This window comes from Triturus cristatus, chromosome 9 (genome assembly GCF_964204655.1).
Source record: "Triturus cristatus chromosome 9, aTriCri1.1, whole genome shotgun sequence".
Lineage (NCBI taxonomy): Eukaryota > Metazoa > Chordata > Amphibia > Caudata > Salamandridae > Triturus > Triturus cristatus.
In genome coordinates, this window is record NC_140592.1 from 235,712,297 (window position 1) to 235,731,791 (window position 19,495).

Genomic DNA, 19,495 nt, shown 5'->3' on the forward strand with positions numbered 1-19,495 from the left:
GCCAGAACCAGTGTCCCATGGAGAAATACGCATAGCTGCACATCATCACAGGTTCTTGCTGCAAATACTAACCTCGCTCTCCTCGAATTGCATCTCCATCCTGGTGAGATTGCCCCTGACTTCAAGCTGAGGGTGGGTGTTGGCCCCACTGCCTGGAGTGACCCCCGCTTCTGGACCTGGCAATCGCCCATCCATACTTACACACCCAAGGTAGAGAAACGCGACGTAATGGAATCATCAAAGGGCAGCAAGTCGGTGCAGAAGAACAGGCTGGACCGCTATACTGTTCCCAAAACCTCGCTGCCTGAGTCTTCACCCGCGGGCAAAAGTGGTGGAGTCCAATCTGACACAGATCCGGAGCCTACACTCAAAGACGTAATGGCGGGAATCGCAGGGATTAAGACATCCCTGGAACACAAGATAGACGCGCTTATGGTAGAAGTTAATTTGCTCAGGGCGGACCACAACAAAAACAGTGAGAGAGTTAAGCAGGTGGAGCTCACAACAGCGAGTCTGGTGGAGGATACTTCCCACCTGCAAATTGACATCAAAGAACTCCAGACCTTTCGCAAGTTTGCGGAAACCAAACTAGATGACTACGAAGGGCGGATGCGGAGCAATAATGTCCGTATTTTAGGGGTCCCGGAAAAATCGGAGGGACAAGCCACTGATCTTTTTGTTGAAGACCTCATCCTCAAGCACCTGCAACCCAAGGGGCTTGGGAAATTCTTCGTCATTGAAAGAGCCCATAGAGTTCCTGGAGGTCGTCCGAAACCGGGGGCCCCTCCGCGTCCTATCCTGGCCAGAGTCTTAAACTTCAGAGATCGAGATGTGATTCTTCAGCATGCCAGAGCGGGACCCCCATTCAGGTACGACAATGCGGTAATAACTTTCTTTCCGAACTTTACTCAGATGGTTCAGAGACAAAGACCCTCCTGCCTCGGGATAAAGAAAACGCTAAGAGACAAAGAATACACGTATGCCATGCTTTTCCCAGCCATGCTGCGTGTGGAGGCAGATGGTAGGGCCTGGTTCTTTGAATACCCGGAAGCAGCAGCTGACTGGTTGGAAAGCCGCTGACCGACAGGCAGCACCTGGCTAGGGGTAATGTACTGAGTTGGGGTGGTCATGGGCCAACGGACTTAATTGACAATGATATTGATGAGAGTATCTGTTAGACACTAGTGGAGTCTTAGGGCCTGCTTAGGGGCACTACAAATTGCGTAAATCTTTCTTGATCCATTTAGATTGCTGCTCCCCATTTGGGGGGCATCTATTGTAACGATAACCGTGATAGGGAGGGGGGGGGGAGACACCACGCAGCCCACTTTACTACTTTTAGTTAACGTGTGTGGGCGACAGGCACTTTGCAAGTTGTATCATGGGCAGTTTGAAGCCCGGTGGGCAGGGGTACAGGCAAGGGGGTAGTTGGGTAGGGGTGTTAAAGTTTGAGAATTTTCATTTGTACGGGGTAATTGTTTTATCGATATTGTTTCCAAGGTTTGAAATGTACGTAGAGTTTGTTCTTTTGACAACATCAACATGGGCCACTGAGCAGGAGTAGCTTCTATGCCTCAATATAGATGGGTACACATAGGGATATAGGGGTTAGAGTACTCAACTGGAATGTAAACGGACTGGGTGACAAGATCAAACGTGGCATGGTCAATCAATACATCAGGCGACAGGCCCCAGACGTCATACTCCTACAGGAAACACACCTTATTGGGAACACATGCCAGGCTCTGAACAAGGGAGGATATAGGTTGGTGGCACATGCGGGCTTTACTACGGGGTCGCGAGGGGTGGGCATATTAACCAAAAACTCGTTCCACTGGACGCACGGGGTAGATATATCGGGGTCTCAGGTATATGGAAGGGCAAGACGGCCACATTTGTTTCAGTGTATGTTCCCCCCGGCCTTCAGAACGATGCATTTAAAGACCTGGGTACTATACTCATGTCACTCCCTGTAGGCCTCCCAGTGATAGGAGGAGATTTTAACGCAGTGCTGTCTGGAACGCTTGACCTTTATCCACGGCGGGACATCAGACCCGCACAGAAGTGGCTACCAGACTTTCTCGAGTCCATGGGACTGGTGGATGGTTGGAAGATACATAATCCATACAGGACCCAATACACGTTCTTGTCGGGAGCCCACCACAGTCTATCTTGTATTGACTATATCCTAGTCCCGGAGGCACAGGCATTCAATATCCGGGAGGTTCGCCACTTGGGTAGAGGCATCTTGGACCACTCTCCGGTCTGGATGAAGGTAGTCCTGGGTCAAATGAGCGCCAGCAAGATAGCCCCCCTTAATTCATGGTACCTGAGAGACCCGGAAAACCCAGAAGAAAATAGCCCAAGCAACAGACAACTACTTTCAAGACAATGAGGTACTGTTGACTGAGCTCAGACATTATGGGAAGCCTACAAAACAGTTAGGCGCGGGGAAACCATATCCCTGATTGCAGGAAAGAAAAAGGACAAGGAGGCAGATTTAGTGCGAGCAGAAGAAGATATACTGAGAGTGGAAGAAGAATTAGCTCAGGCTGTGACAACCGAAAAACGACATCTCCTTAATCTGAAACAAGACGACTTCAAAAGCATAGCGGAACACAGGGCACAGGGCAGAGACATGCAGAGCAGAATCTACGAACATGGAGATAAGGCAGGGAAGCTAATTGCATGGTTGGATAGGAGGGAATGGGCGGCCCGTCTGGTGCCCGATTTACAAGGCGAGGACACCATCCCCATAACTGATCCGCAGGAAATAGCTGACCACTAGCAGGCTACTATCAAACGGTTTACCGCACGACTGGTAACTACACAGATGAAGACAATAGTGAATTGCTTAGAGATCTCAGACGTCCTACCCTCTCAGATGAAAATAGTGAATATCTTGAGTCCGCTCTCACAGACGATGAGTTGGCACAGGCAATACGGGGAGTGAACTCGGGAAAGGCGTCAGGTCCCAATGGCATTCCAATTGAATTGTACAAATTGAGACCGGACAAGATAGCCCCGTACCTCCGTTCGATGTTCTTAGAGAGCAGGGACAAGGGGATGCTCCCCTTTGACCAACTGGTCGCAAATATCGTAGTCATTCATAAGGAGGGCAAATCCAAAACCAGCTGTGCGTCCTATAGATCAATATCGCTGCTTAATGCAGAACCTAAGATCCTTGCAAAACTATTAGCTACGCACTTGATTAAAGTAATTGATACACTAGTGCACCCCAAACAATCAGGCTTCATGCCACATTGAAATACCGCTCTCAATTTACGCCGCTTGCATGGTGTACTGGGCAGGGTACCAACTATCCTAGAACCCGCCATATTGGTATCCCTAGACGCCACCATGGCATCTGATATGGTCGAATGGCCATATCTCTTCACCGTGCTAGACAAATTGGGATTTGGTCACATCTTTAAGAGCTGAGTCCGCCTGCTATACTCCAGCCCCATGGCCCAGGTTGTTGTGAACAACCGCAAGTCTCCAGCTTTCCAACTGAGCCGTGGCACGCGCCAGGGGTGCCCTCTATCTCCGCTCCTCTTGGCATTAGCCTTGGAGCCCCTGGCGGCATGGATCCGTAGAGATCAAGTGATTCGTGGGATGCGGTGGTCCCCGGGTTGGGAAGATAAGATATTGTTATACGCAGATGACATTCTGCTGTATCTGACCTCCCCAAGAGCCTCCTTGATCGGCCTCCTGGACATGCTCACGGTGTTTGGGAGGTACTCTGGATTCACCATAAACTGGTCAAAGTCTGTGGTTTACGTCCTACAGGGAGAACCACCCAACCTCCCGAGGGGCTGCCCAATACAGATAGTGTCGGACGGCTTCCGCTATCTCGGTATCTTCATCACGCTGAGCTCGGAGCTCCGCTTTGCCTGCAACCTGGTGCCACCTATTCAGAGGCTGAAAAGTGACGTTAAGGACTGGAAGTCTCTACCCCTCTCGTTGTTAGGTAAAGCGGTCCTTTTCAAAATGATGGCTCCTCCAGAAATTAATGGATCCAGTTCCCACATCTTACTTCAAAGAAATAGAGAAACTTCAACTACATCTCTTATGGGACAGTAAGCCCCGAATAGCCCTAACCAAATTGACCCGTAATTGGTATGACGGGGGCATCAGTCTCCCAGAAATTAGAAAGTATTATTGTGCGTCCCATTTGGTAGCTATCAACCAAGGGATTTATGATCGACCGGATGACCCCGGGTATGCGATGGACAGATGGCTACTTCCGGGGGGGAATATAGCAGAGCGCTCTATGCCAGGCCCCGCGGGTACCCTCTCACAGGACCGACTGCACATTCGGTCCATGTTTGGCATGTGGCTTACAAACAGCTGGGACGGGACCGCAGACTTACCCTGGCAACTCCACTGTGGAACTCTGAGAATCTGGGAAGCCTGTGGTAATCCAAGGGCTTTGATAAATGGGACCTTATTGGAATCTCACAGATCAAAGATATCTGGGGTAAGGAGACGATTCTTCCTTTTGCCTCCCTCCAACAGCAGTACCGCCTGGCGAATACTGAGCATCGGTATCTTCAAATACGGCATGCCTTGCTCACGCACATCACGAGCAAATCCACACTTCCGGAGGCCTCCCCCTTGGAGGATAGACTACTTGATGGCCACCTCCCTGAGAAAACCATCTCCCTGATCTACAAAAAACTGATTAATATTATGGAAGATCCATTACAATCGCTGAAGGAGAAATGGGTTAGAGACGGCTTAGAACTGGACGAGGAAGACTGGCAGGAGGCGGTCTCCTCCCTGAGAGAAGTAGCAATCCAGGCAAGGCTACGATTGGTACAACTCAAAATTTTCCACAGGATTTACATCACAGGGCCGGGCTTGGTACGCATGGGCAGAGCAGAAAAATGGGGAGTGCAGACGTGGGTGCGGGGAGTTCAGCACATTTATACACATCATATGGGGCTGTGTACACATACAGTCTTATTGGCAAGCCATACATCGCACTCTACGGGAGGTACTCAATATTGACCTGCAGCCTGAGGCCCGCAGATGCCTCCTAAATATTTGGGAACCTACGGATCTCACCTCTTATACTACACAATGGGCAACTCTGGTATTAATGATTGCGAAAAGGAATATTGCATAGCACTGGGGGGCCCGTCAGTCACCTACACTGGGAAAGTGGGAGGAGGACCTAGATTGGTGTATGTTCAGGGAGAAGTCGGTCTGTGTTGCAAGGGGGTGCCCTGGGAAATGGAACAGAGTGTGGGGGCCATGGAACCACTACAGAGGTGATATCTGTACTCCGACTCCCTTGCATGAATCTGAGACTCTTGAGACCCCTTGATTTGTTTTACATCGTAAAATGTGACTTGATTTACTGTGTTCGAGATTGGAATTTCGGAATTTGTATTGTCTCTTGCTCGTGAATGTCAATGGTGAATTTTGTCGCTGATGTTTAATAAAAAGCATAAAAAATAAAAAAAACATACCCTGAGACTCACTTCACATACTCACATATCTCTGCAGTAGGATCCTTGCTGATGGGCAACATCAGCACTTATTTCACAGGACGGGAACTGTTTGACACCTTATACACTGTTCTGATCCCAGTCTGAAGCTGCCATAAGTTTCAGATCAGCTAAGGAGGGCCTCACGGGAACAACAGTCACCATCTCACTGGCCTGGTGGCACAGGTATAAAAAGGGAGGAACAGCAGGCTTTTGGGCCAACATACGCAGTTCTTCAGAAATGCTGATTCAGTCAGTAACAGGAATTACTGGTCAAGATATGGGGTAATTCCACATTAGATATCAGCTCATCCTATGTGTTTTCAGCAGACATATAAATCATTTATAATCTAGCAAATTATACCCCTTTAAGAGGCCTAGAAAACTGGAATTATCTGCTGAATTCTTAGGTGCAGAAGCATCAATCTCAATAAAAATTCACCATTACATTGGAAAAACTGTGATTGATGTGGTAAAACTTTAAACAGGAATGGATGCACTACACTATATTGCAATTCCTGGGTGTGATACTACTGCATCACCGGTCCCTCGGCTCTTAAGAGTGAGGGCCTTTGGAAGGTGGTGTGATGGGTGCCACAGTAAGCAAATAAGAGCGAGGGTGTGTATAAATCTGTAGATGTGACTATGAATCCAAAACGGTCAGAGTATAGCTGAATTGCCTTCAGGTGCTTGCTAGCCAAAGACATCCTAGAAATGTACTAAGTTATAATGTTATATGTTATAATAGGAAAGTTTCCCAGATTTTCTTTGGGGGAAGTAATAAGGTAATACAAGTTGCATATATGACGTGGAAGGTTGTTCCACATTTGTTGTCCAAATGTGAATTACAACCACTGAGAAATGACTGTTACATCTGGTCTTGCATTTGTTTTTGGGTACTGAGAGGAGCTTGAGGCTCTTAGAAGAGAGGGATCTAGCAGTGCTGTACCTTGTGATTTTGTCCTGAGGTTGTGCTGGGCAGATTCTTTTAAGCATCTGATGGTGTGGCAGAGCACTTTGAATGCCTTTCATTGCTAGCCAGTGAAGGTGTTTGCAGTGTCAGCTAATTCTGTAGATTATGTTCAGCCCATATATGCAGTGAACTGCAGCAGTGTAAGCCTTTTGAATTATACTGACATGGTAACATGGCAAGCCATTGTAGAGGAAGTTGCAAACGTCTAAGCAGGTTCACAACAGCACATGATGGCATTTGCTGGATATGAAAATTGTTTTTTTTAACAGTTTAGTTTGTGGAAGAAGACTTGCACCTCTTCTCCAATTTGTGAGTTTAGGTTGAAGTCTGAATCCTAGGGGTTTTCATGGTTCCGGACTTTAGAGCTCATTGAAACACTTTAACTGAAGAAGGTGGGTAGGGGATATCCAATCAATTCTTTTTAGTTGAACTAGGACCAGGATTTCTGTCCCGTAGCCGTTAAACATTTTGCTAATTTGACTCATCCACAATTCAATAGCTATTAGACAGTTTGAGATACTACAGAATTAGTCCAATTCACCTCTGAATCACATATTTCAGTGTCATGTAGGAGTAGAATAGAGGCAAGATGCACTCCAAGGCTCATTCCGGAACTCGTAGAATACCAGAACTTAATTGAGTGGGTTGCATTCATAGATGCCTTGATTGTGTAGTTGCATATTTTGCATTTAAGCATACCTGCTGTTGAGCTGAATTAGTACGTGTGGGAAAAAAGCCAATTTATTTATTGAAATAAAATGTGCAGCTCCTCAGATGTCTGAATGTCTTGGTACGCTAATACTCGTGTGACAAGACTTAGAACACCAGCTAAAACAAGCATTTGCAATGCAATAGGTCTCGCATTTGTGAGAGTTTGAGCTATTAGCATTGTAACTGACAATGCCTTTTATTTATGTGTTTTGAAAACCTGCAAAGCAGTACGTAAACATGCAATTTGTACATATAGTTGTTGTTTACGAGAAGTAAGGCTGGCAGTAACTGCGCCTCTTACTGCCAGCCTTGCTTCTCGTAAGCAAGTATTATAAGTACAAAGTGTGTGTTTATGACCCCTTGCAGGATTTCAAAACACATAAATAAAAGGGTGCCAAAAGCTGAAACTCTTGCAAATGCGAGACCTATTGCATTGCAAATGCTTGCTGTAATATGGAGTCTTTGTGTGTGAGGGGGCATGGGTGCCTGTGCAGGCCTATGTTGTGGGTGTTGCCGTTATGGTCCATTAGCATCCACGGTATGTGCAGACACACAGTCCTATTTCTTTGTCTGGGGCCGTTTTGGTTTTGGGTTCTGAAAATGTGGTCACCTGCTATAGACAACCTATATGTGGCACACGGTCTTAAGCACTTGTTCTCACCGTCAAAGAACCTCCTCCCTAGGATACCCTCTGGCCTTCTAACTTTCTGCTGCAGGATTCAAGCCAGCAGGAAACAGCACCAGGCTGCAGAACTCCTCAATGGTCTACACACCTCTTTAAGGTTCTGTTTGAATCGTGATGGTCACAGGTTTGAATGTCTAGAAGCCGGGATGACTCAGTCTTTCATCCTTAAGAGGCCCATAGTACCAGTCTTAATGGAGATGGGTGGCAGCAACACTATTTACAAACTGAAACAAATAATGTTTGCAGCATTTGAATGACACACATTGTGTGGCACAAGTGTGGCTTTCTAGTGCTTTGATACATCACAGTTGGCACTTGTGCACAACTCCCAGGTTTCCATTGCAGAAAGGAGCCCGAGACACCCGGTGATGATGATTTGGTTGGTATGCCCTGCCTGGTATGAGGCTGGGCACTGGGTTAATCCCTGGTACACTGGATGCTAGGTAATAATGGGGCCTTCCGAGCGCTCTGGGTGGATCAGTGGTGAGGGTGAGAGGAGACATGAGGGGGCAGGAGGGTGACCGCTGGCTCCATGCCCGATAGGTTGAGAGACCACTTGACAACTCATAGGTGGCAAGCGCTACATAACTTAAAAGGTTATGTGTAAAGCGCACCTACACTCTTAGCACTGAAATAACGGGTGTTTACTGTTACCCAGCTTCATGCTACTCATGTTATCGACCTGGGACAGCTGAAATATATAAAAGAGCAGTGGTTCATCCGGCACTAATTTTCTTATAATGTTATTTTGCCAAATAAAAAGAAAATCAGTGCAAACACTTAATGTAATGAACATTATCACAGTCTAGCCTCGTGCTGCACAAGAAAAAGGTTTTCAGTATGTATTTTAACAGACAGCTATAGCGTCTTTTGTCGGCTGTTTATTCAAATTTAATATCAAATAGGGAATGGATCACTTGACCTGAGTAACCAGGGTTAGCAATATGTTTTAATAAAAAAACCTCATTCACGTGTATAGGTCAAAGGCGGTATATCTTGGTTCTCCGCCAAGTTTAAAAACGTGACAGCATCATCATAGGGCTTATTTTTGTATGCTTACCTCCATCCGGAGGATAAACCACTGGTTATTGCAGTAGTGATCAGAAACAAGTGAGTTTTCGGTGCACTGGTGAAGTGGATAAAAGACCTCGTATATCCTAGACAAAGTTTTATTGGTCCGGAATAGAGGTGAGTAAAAACAGTGTAGTGCGTGAGAAGACGGATTAGCAGTCTAACGCACTCTTAGTGTCCAAAATAGGTCGACATGTTTCAGCCCTTGCAGTCGCCCTTGTGGGTCGGTAGGGGCTTTCTTCAGAAACTCAGAAATGTGATGGTGGCTATATCATGTGACATAGCTGCCTAAGTAAACAATTTGTAGTTCACTCTTCATGGGAAGGTCATATGGTACATTTAGGCGTGTGATGGAGGGCTCCAACAGGTTAGCTGGTGAGCCTAACAGACCTGCTGCGGTCGTCGTTCTGAGCAAGGGCAGCGTAAGCAGAGTGAGCACAAGTTGCTCAGAACGACGACCGCAGCAGGTAGGGTGGAGGCAACACGAGGACGGGACAAAAGCAGGGCAACACGGGCTCTCCCCTCCCCAAACAGTAAACAAAGGACAGTGCCCCTGCCACTGCCCATGCAAAGCGCTCTCTTACTGGGCAGCAAACTGTCAATATGAGGAGCCAGGGAGCCAGCTGCCACATGGGATCGGAATGTACCTAACAGTCAATCTTGGAGAAACATTGAAGTAAGCATGTCCACCACAAGTAAACAACAGTAGTAAGGGTCTATAACAGAAATCAGCCTGCAACGTTTCAACGCTACGTTTGTGTCCGAGGGTGATGGGATGGCGGAAGTAGCGACAGGCATAAAGTAACGTTTTTTTTTTTTTTAAGTTCGCTAAAACCCAGATACGGAAAGTAAGAGTAGGGAGACTGTGCTCGGCCAGTGCTCCTTAGTCTTAACCGGAAGTGACGTATCTGCTGAGTGAGCGACTCTGAGCCCAGCAAAAAGAGCAAGGAACAGTGAGCCAATGGTAAGTAGCAGGCGGGAATAAAGTGGTTTTGTTGAAGACAATAGGCCTTGCAGACAGTGCATGCGAGCTGCCTAGGCTCGACCTAAAAAGGAGCTCTCGAGGTGACCCATGGCAGGCAAGAAACCTATCCAGTTACGTTTTCCTCACTAAATTTAAATGTCTGTAATCTGTTTTACATTATTAATGTTGAACCACAGATCACAGAATGCAAAGAAGAAACATCAATGGGAAAGCTACTCACTCAACCCAGACATAAAACAACTTAGGCAGTATCTACCTCTGCTTATTTATTTTTTATTTATTTAAACAATTTGTTATGCGCACAGCTACCCCAAAGGTTTCCCCGGTGCAGGACTGACCCAGATAAGGTGTTCCAGGGCAAAGATTTAAAATAGACAGGTCTTTAAGCTCATGCAAAAGATAAGCAATGAATAGCAAATTCAAAGAACATTAGGCAGAGAGTTCCACAATTTTGGACCAAGGTAGGCAAAAGAGCTGCCCTTCATACAGGTTCGACGAAACCTTGGTACAGTGAACAAAGCCTGATTTGAGGATCTCAGGGATCAAGTAGGTTGATAAGGAACTACTAGTGCCTGAATGTAAAGTGGTGCCACGCCATGTTTAGCCTTGAACAAATAACAGTGCTTTAAAATTAATACGTTTAGAAACCTTGAGCCAGAGCAGTTCCTGAAATAAAGGGGAGACTGAAGCATATTTCGGTAAGCGAAAAAGCAGCCTAGCAGAAGCATTTTGAAAAATCTGCAAACGATGGACAGAAGTCATATCCACACCCAGGTACAGCACATTGCCATAATTCAATCTGGATATGACTAAAGCCTGAATTTATATTCCTTTGATCCGCTTGGGGAATTAACCAGAGAAACGTTTTCAGACATTTAAGGACTGCAAAACAGGTGGAGGTTACTTTAGTCACCTGTAGTTTCATAGAAAGCTTTTCGTCAGCAAGAAAGCCCAGATTTTTCACCTTAGTAGACGGGTTGGGCAGAGTCCCTAAGGATTCCGGCCAGTGTCTTTGGCCCCAACATGAGGTGTTGTTACCAACAACCACGACCTCAGTCTTGTCACCATTAAGCTTGAGTGCGTTTTTATTCATCCATGAGGAAATTTTCATCAAGCCCAGGTTCAGCAAAGACAGATCATGGTTCAGTGCAGACGATAAAGAAAAGATAATCTGTGTATCATCGGCATATGAAAAAAGGGTAAGTCCGCAACTTTCCATTAATTCCACCAATGAGCGGACATAGATGTTAAGTAGCAAGGGGCTCAAAATAGAACCTTGTGGAACACCTGAAGTCAAGGCTTATGGCTTTGATCTCACATTAACCAAAAATAACTGAAACGTTCAGTCTTTTAGGAATGAAACAAGCCACCTCAAGGCTGAACTTTCAAGGCCTAATGACTCCTGTCTGTCAGCCAGGATAGAGTGGGACACCGTGTCGAATGACACGCTCAAATCCAACAGAATGAGCACTACAGTACCTCCCACATCCAGATGTAGTCTTAGATGTTCTGTCACAACAAGAAGGGTGGACTCAGTGCTGTGCCCAACCCTAAAGCCCGATTGCGAAGAATGGAGAAAATGATGGGCCTCAAAAAATGCAGCGAGCTGGGCGTTGACATGCTTTTTTAGGACTTTGGAAAAGACTGGTAACAGAGAGATAAGTCAAAAATTAGACAAACGAGAAGGATCCAAATTAGCTTTTATAAAAGAGGAAGAACCAAAGCGTGCTTCCAGATCTGAGGGACGAACCCTTCCCTCAATGATGAATTAAGGAGCGCCAAAATCATAGTTAAGACAGATGTTTCCAATAAACTGAGCTGAATTGGAGGAAGATGGTCCAATGGAGAACCTGATTTGATAGATTGTAAGGCAGCCAGGAAGGATGCAAGATCCAAAAGAGACCATTCACTTAGTTTGACAGCACCCAGTGCCTAAGCTGCTGGGTGACTAGCCTCCAGTAAAAGCGCGCCAGAGGTATCCTTATTTATGGTAGAATCTGTATTCACAGAATCTTTAGCCAATTAAGTGAATATTATCCACTTTTTGAGTGAAAAAAGAACTAGCTCATCACATTGGCTTTGTGAAAGAAGGGGCATAGGCAAGATGTTACTAGTATCCGATGATTCTTTCACAACCTTATAAAGTGTCTTGTGATAATGCTGGGCATTGGTAATTTTTTCTGTATAGTATGTAGCGCGGGTAGACTTGCAGAGAGCATGATAGCCTTCTAATGACTCCCTATATTCAGACTTAGCCTCTTCCTCATGCAACTTCCACCAGTGTCTTTCTAACGCTTTGCAGTGTAAAAAATTAAATACTGATTATTTCAAACAAATGGGCAAATACAAATGAATGTGCTGGCCTTTATCTAGTACTGGGCCAATCTATCTGAGTGTGAATGGCAGGCGAACAAATCAATAGGACCGATACAGAAACCATATCAGAGAAAGAAAAAGAGCAATATGGGTACTACCAGTATCGACAGTGAGCAATACCTGCCGCAAACTCATAAGAAAATCTTAGTTCTTTGGCAGTTATATTGTTTTTACAATGTAATCACTGAAGTTAGCACTGCATTTTCAATATACACACATCAAGCTAACGTCTTAACTGTCAGGAAAGGAGCGCAAAGACTTAGCTACAAACTGGCACAATGTCTGTTATTATGGTTACCAGATTACTCACTTGCAACATTTTCAACTCAAGTCTTTCGACTTACTATGGTAATTAGAACAGCTGTCCAAATGGATCAATGTTTTTATTTATTTTATTTTTGCAATTATATATCGCGCAGACATGGCCCGAAGGCAGCAGCATACTTTACAAAAAGCAGGATATAAGGGTTACAGCGGGTTACATTACTAGCAATTAAACTCAAACAATTACTTCAGTGGATGTGTGAAGGAGTAACCACATGAAACAGTTACAGCAATTGGGCAGAGAATACACATTTACAGCGTTAATTTAGATGGTGGGGTCAAATAACGAAGGCAGGTCAAAACACCGAGGAGCAAGTACATAAGTCTGGTCGAGGGTGAAGTAACCAAGATGTAAAATGGAGGAGCTTGAGGTCCTTTTTAGGTCTCGCCTGACCCAGCGCATGCGCTGGTCTGGCGAGACTTATTGAGAGGGCTCCAAAAAGTGCTACTAGGCCAGCCTAGAGCTACAGTGCATGTGCGCGGGCGCGCGTGCAGCGCTTTACCGCGATTACTTTCACTTTCGCGGCCGCTTTGATGTTTGATCGTGATCGCGATCACTTTCACTTTCGCGGCCGCAGGGCCGCTTGGCATAGCCAATAGGTCTCGCTTTTAGGACCTCATAAGTATTTAGTTATGCAACTGTTGCATGGCTAAACACTTATAAGGTCACAAAGGCGAGACCTATTGGCTATGCCAATGCTTGTTGAAGGTTACTGTCAGGTGGTTAGACGGAGGGACGGATGGAGGCAAAGAGTTCCAGATTCTAGTGGCACTTCCAGAGAAAGATTGGTTCATGTAGCAGGTATTGGGCATTTTTGCACCCCCTATTTGCTCTGGAAATTTTCTGATTCTCGTTTAGATAGGAGGGTGAGGAGAGTAGCGCTCTGTAGATAATGCAAGCAATTTTGAATTGGGCCCCCGCTTCAATGGGGAGCCAGTGGAGGGTTAGCAGGGCCGGAAATGGGGTCAAATCACTTGAGACCGAAAACTAAGTGTTCTGCAGTATGCAGAGTTACTCTCATTGGGCCTAGGTGAACTTTGGTAATGCCAGAGAGAAGGGCATTTTTATAGTCTAGTCTAGAGAGAACGGGTGGATGCACCACTATTTTAAGGTCTTGTTCCGGAATAATTTGTCTGATGCCCCAAAGCTGCCTAAATTGGAGTTGTGTTCGCCATGGTTGCAATGTGGTTGTGAAGATAGAGATGATTATCAAGGGTGAGGCTAAGTGATCTGGCACTCCTGACAATGGCGGGGCAACCAATTGAGGTGAATGAAAATTACAGCACCCAAAAAGCACTGGGTTGTTAAATTAAGGCTCAGAGCTGATAGCATGGTATCCCCGGTGACATAGAATCGTCTTATAAATGTATAGGTTAAGTACCGAACCATTAAACAATCATTGTTCTTTATTCGCTAGCCTTCCGAGGCTTGTGATTTCTTTCCACTTAGCAAATACAAGCAAAATATTTCAAGTATTAACGCTGTTGGGTAAAAAAATTGCAACGACATATAGCCACCAGACATCTATGATACAGCACTTGACGTTCCTGACGACCAGACCACACATGCACATTTTAAGCCGCAGTCGCCTGGGCATATAATACACAGTGCGCTGCAGCTAACAGCGCTCAGCCTTGACACACTCCTGAGCAGCAATCATTACTAACACCTCGCCTTGACCTAAGCTTGGGTCAGGATGGCCACTGACCAATTCTCTAACAAACAGGATCACGCGCCCTCAGACTGCAGTCTGTTTACATCCACAAGGTGGGATACTTACATCCTCTGCTTCCGCAGTCCTACGCTGCGCCGCTTCCAGCATCACAACACGACCGCGTACGTCACTAAGAGGCGCGGCCTGCGTGGGGACATAGGCCAGCCTGTCAGAGCCAGGGGGTGGCACCGTGGCAGCCTGTGCTGGAGCTCTCGGGGACGGCGGGAGGCGGCACGGAAGGAACGTGCTGAGGTCCTCGCAGCTCCAAGTCGCATTCGAACGAGGGATCGGGCGCCTAAATACGCGCTGTGCTGGAAAGGGAAATATTTAACAAGTGGAGATGCAAATATTGTTTTTCACTGGTGAGGGCCAAGATATGGCAATGAGGGCCAAGATAGGGCGGATTCGGTGCCTACGAGAGGATGTGTTGTACGCATAGTATTTTTGACACGTTTTATTAATCTCTTGTCTATTTACCTCTAACCTTGAGTTCAGAGCCTTCAGGGGAAACTAAGCGCTATAGCAATACAGTTAACAATCGGATTACTTTGTAAGGTGTTTTTAAGCAAGACCTTGGTGTAATGTGCTGCGAAGATCTGAATCAGCATAACAAAAACTCGAAGTTACTGAGCCGACCGCGTCATAAAGCACATAACCTGGGCAAAGGTCCATGCGGTTGTGAAATAGCAATGTCGGTTAGTTAATTTATAGAGTTCTTTGAGAGAACCCTACAGCGGGCCTGAAGTTAAAATCGTGGGAAAGTACCTCAGTTGGTTATGTGTCCACTGCGAACATGCATAGCACAGACATGTTCAAATCCTTGTACATTTTAACTCGCCTTCCAATTGTTTTCTGTTCTAGCTTATAATGACAATTATAAAATGTCATAAAAATATAATTTTGTATTGCGCAATGTAACAATGGTCATCAGCGCAAAAGCAGAACCATGTCCATAGACACAAACTGTAATGCAAGATAAAGGTGGGTGGGGGGAGTCTTCGACTGGTGACTTGAGCATATCTTTGATTGACACCTTTTGTGATTCTGCCTAGGAACCTAACCTCCTTTTAGCTATAACATGAACTAAGTGAGGAAGATGGACCGGAGTCTGAGAGTTATTCTGTGAAAGAGGAAATGAACCATGGGCAGAGGAAGTAGCCTAACTGTTAGGGCGGTCACCTTCAAATCTGGGTAACCGAGTTCGACGCTGGGCAACGACACTCAACATCCTGTGATTCTGGGCAAATCACTTAATCTTCCTGTGCCTAACAAAAATGAACGTGTCCTCATGTAAATCAACTGGCGCTCATGTAAAGTGCTCTGATACCTGATTTCAGGTCAAGTTTGCGCTATATAAAACTTCGAAAAAAACAGCAGTACAGAACAAACCGTTCCTGCATATTTGGAGGCCACAAAACGGATAAAGTACAAGTTATCCTAAATTAATCTGTCTTATTCAGACCTAGCTCAACAGCACTGTAAACATGAATAATATTGAGGAACAGATGCAGGAAGAGGACATAACAAAAAATAAAACCCTGAAGTGCAATGGTCAGCAAAAATGGTATACAGAGATAATCAATCAGACATTTATAGAACGCAACAAATCAACCGTGAGAGTCTAAAGGCACTGGAGCAATTGGTTGCTGCGTGGAGGTTTGATCATTCAAACATCCAGGTGTTTAGATCTCTTCTGGAGTGATGGAGCTGTCCTGAGGTGCAGGGAGAGGTTGTTCCAAGCCTTGGCTGCCAGGTGTGAAAAGGAGCGTCCTCTGCTGGTGGCTCGGCAGATCCGTGGGGTGTCTGTGATGGATCGGGAGGCTGATCAAAGGTGTCTGCTTGGTTGGTGGAAGGTGTGTCATTTAATGATGAGGTGTTGCTCCAAAAGATGAGGGCTTTCGTCTGGTCTGTGTTGAGTTTGAGACAGTTGTCCTTCATCCAGTCTGCAACATTTATCATGCACCTGTGAGAGTTAGCTTTTGTAGTGGAGGGGCCTTTGGACATTAAGAGAATGAGATCTGTGCCATCAGTGTACAAGATTGTGTTGAGTCCATGTGATCTGACGGTGTCGTCTGGGGGGGAGTGGTCATGTAGGTGTTGAAGAGGGTCAGGCTGAAGGATGATCCTTGGTGGACTCCACAGATAATCTTCTTGGGCTGTGAGGTGAACGGTGAGAGACATATCCTTTAGGTTCTGCTGGTGAGGTACGAGGCAATCCATTTGAGGGCGTTTCTTTGGATCCTGATGTGGTGGAGTCTGTTGATCAGGATGTGGTGGGAGAGGGTGTCAATAGTGGCAGACAGGTCCAGGAGGAGGGCTGCTGTTTCCCCGTGGTCCAGTAGGGCTCTGATGTCGTCAGTGGCTGCGATCAGGGTTGTCTAGGTGCTGTGGTTAGCTTGAAATCCAAATCCGAAGGGGTCTAGAGGGTTGTGGTCTTCTAGGTGTTGGGAGTGTTGCTGGTTTATCACTTTCTCAGGGGCTTTAGCTGGATAGGGAAGCAAAGAAATGGGCCGGTAGTTCCTTAGTTCGGCTGGGTCGGCTGATGGTTTCTTTTGGAGGGTTATCACTTCAGCATATTTACATTCCTCAGGGAACAAGGCCGCGGTGATGGAGGTGTTCAGGACCTTCCTGAGCTCGTCACTGAATGTCTTGCATCTGAGGTTGAAGGCATGTTGGGGGCATGTGTCTGTGGGTGCTCCCGAATGCATGGAGTTTATGATGGCGATAGTGTCTTGCATAGTGAGGAGGTCCCAGTGGGTGAGAAGGTGCTCAGGGTTTGTGTTCATGGGTGTGAGCTTGTTGATGATGTCGGTGGTGGAGGGTTGGCATCCAAAGTTTTCATAGATGTCCGAGATCCTGTCGTGGAAAAAAGTCAGCAAGGTTGTCGCACAGTTCCTGCGAGGGAGTGATGTTGTTCTCAGTGGCTGCAGGATTGGTAAGTTCCTTCACGGTGCTGAAGAGATCTTTGCTGTTGTTTGCGCTGCATTGGACGGGGTGTGCTAGGGCGTACTTGGCTTCTTTCAGGAGGCGGTGGTACTGGTTGAGAGCGGGGGTGAAGGCAGTGCGCTCTTCCGTCTTTTTGATGAGGCACCACTTTCTTTCAAGTTGTCTGCAGCTGCATTTGTTGGAGTGCAGTTCCTCGGTAAACCAGCTAGATCTTTTGCTTGAGTTTTTGGCCTTGGCAGTCTTGGAAGGGGCGATGACATCAGTGCATTCTGTGATCCACTAGGAGAAGTTGTTTGCTGCTTGTTCTGGGTTGTGAGTAGAGTCTTTGAGGTGGGAGCAAAGGGTGTTGTTCCACTGGTATCTTGATACATTTTTCCAGTCCCTTCACATAGATCTGGGGGCGCAGTGCCAGGGTCGATGGGTCCTGAGATGATAAAGTATACGCTGTGGTGATTGATCCAGGTTAGTTGTGTTGTGTGGTTGTATCTGACTCTGTCGCTTGAAGCGAAGATGGGGTCAAGTGATGGTCCTGCAATGTGGGTGGGATCGGTGACCAGCTGCTTGAGGCCAATGTTGCTCATGCTCTCCAGGAGGTCGGTGGTGTTTGCGTTGCTGCGGTCGTTAAGGTGGAAGTTGAGGTCCTCTAGGAAGTTCCAAGTTCAGTTTGCTGGTAAGATTGACAGTTAAGGTACTGATGCCAGAATGGTGACGATCTCTCTCACCTGTCTAACACAATTGATTGCCAAGAGACACACCACATTAAAAGGTGATTAAATTCAACAGGGCATTCTCCAAAGGTATACATTTTAAAGGTAGATATTTGCAGAGATCTCATCATAGAAGAATTCCCATTACCGTAGGGCGGGAAATCCTTAAAGTGAACAAACTCAGAAGTTTAGGTCATAATCTTGGGCTGGACCCCTGTGCTTCCCTCAGTGCCCATAGACCTGTGTTCTGCACCCGTAAGGAACCAGTCGACATGCCTAGAATAAAACTAGCAGGCCAGAATGACAGGAGATATTTATTTTTTTTTAAAATCTTTTTATTAACATTTTCACTTCCAACCGTTACTGCATTACCATATCGTTCTTCACAACGTACATTACATCTTTTTCGATTACACCTGTATTCTACATTAAGGACCCCTTTTAGGTTCTTCATTACATTGACACCCGTCTCTTTTACCACACCCCCATATCCCTCCCCAGAGCTCTCTTTACGCGCCCCTACTAGTCGGAATTGTCTGATTGAGAGTCGTCCTGCGGAGGATCGCAGATGTTGCCCCGATATAGGTTCCACTTCCCCCATATCTTATTCCATTTTTTGGGGCAGCCTCTGTGTACGTATACTGCTTTTTCGGTTACCATGAGTTCATCCATACCACTGCACCATTTTCGGAGTGTCGGGGCTTGCCTGGCTCCCCACTGCTGCGCAATATCCCTTTTTGCTAAGGCCATCCCTAGTGCTACCCATGTTTGTACTGTCTGAGTAATGTCAGCTGCCTCCCAGACATTCAGGATGCAGCCCCGCGGTTCAGGAACCAGGGTTACACCTGTCACCTGCGCCATTGTGTGCACTATTGCTTTCCAATAGTTCTGGATGGCGACACATTCCCATAGTATGTGCCAGAATGTGCCCTGTTCCCCGCACTGTCTAACGCAAAGCGGCGTATCGGCTCTGTGTAATTTGTGCAGTAGCGTCCTTGTGTAGTAGGTGCGATGCAGTATCTTCAGTTGTATCAGTTTAAATCGGGCCGAAATCGCCACCTCCCTGGGGGACGCTAACGCTTCCTGCCAATCCGCCTCATCCAGCTCCCCCACGTCAGTCTCCCATCTAGCTTTTAGAGTTTGCGTAGGGTCTGGCTGGTTATTTACGATTTTTTTGTATGTGAGTGATATTGCTTTCTTCGTCATATGATCAGTAAGGAGCCTGTCCTCGAGGGGTGAGGATTCCGGCAATTTTGTGCCGTGGGGTATGAGTGCTGTTAATGCATGCCTTATCTGTAAGTATCTGAACTTCTCCGAGTCAGCCAATCCATAGCTCTCCTGCAGCTGCATGAATGTAATGGTCTCCCCCTTTTTCCACAGGTCCCCCACCCTCGAAATACCGATCAGGTCCCATTGTCGGAAACCCTTCGTGTTCTTGAGCCTCCCTAGTTTGTTGGTATCCCAGAGCGGTGTCGCCTGCGTGATGACTCCTTCCCACCCCAAAGCC

The 19,495-nt window shown here is 46.4% G+C and overlaps 1 protein-coding gene across 2 annotated transcripts in view; it reads right to left on the minus strand.

Moving 5' to 3' along the window:
• Positions 1–14,464, minus strand: part of HDAC11 (histone deacetylase 11) — a 241,746-nt gene extending 227,282 nt beyond the window's left edge. For both annotated transcript variants that reach the window (XR_014968512.1, XM_085624814.1), the window contains exon 1: positions 14,402–14,464. Coding sequence is in view for 1 of the 2 variants with exons in the window: in XM_085624814.1 (XP_085480940.1) it covers positions 14,402–14,403 (2 nt within the window). In the remaining variant the exon portion in view is untranslated. The remainder of the gene's footprint in view (positions 1–14,401) is intronic.
• Between the last annotated feature and the right edge of the window lie 5,031 nt (positions 14,465–19,495).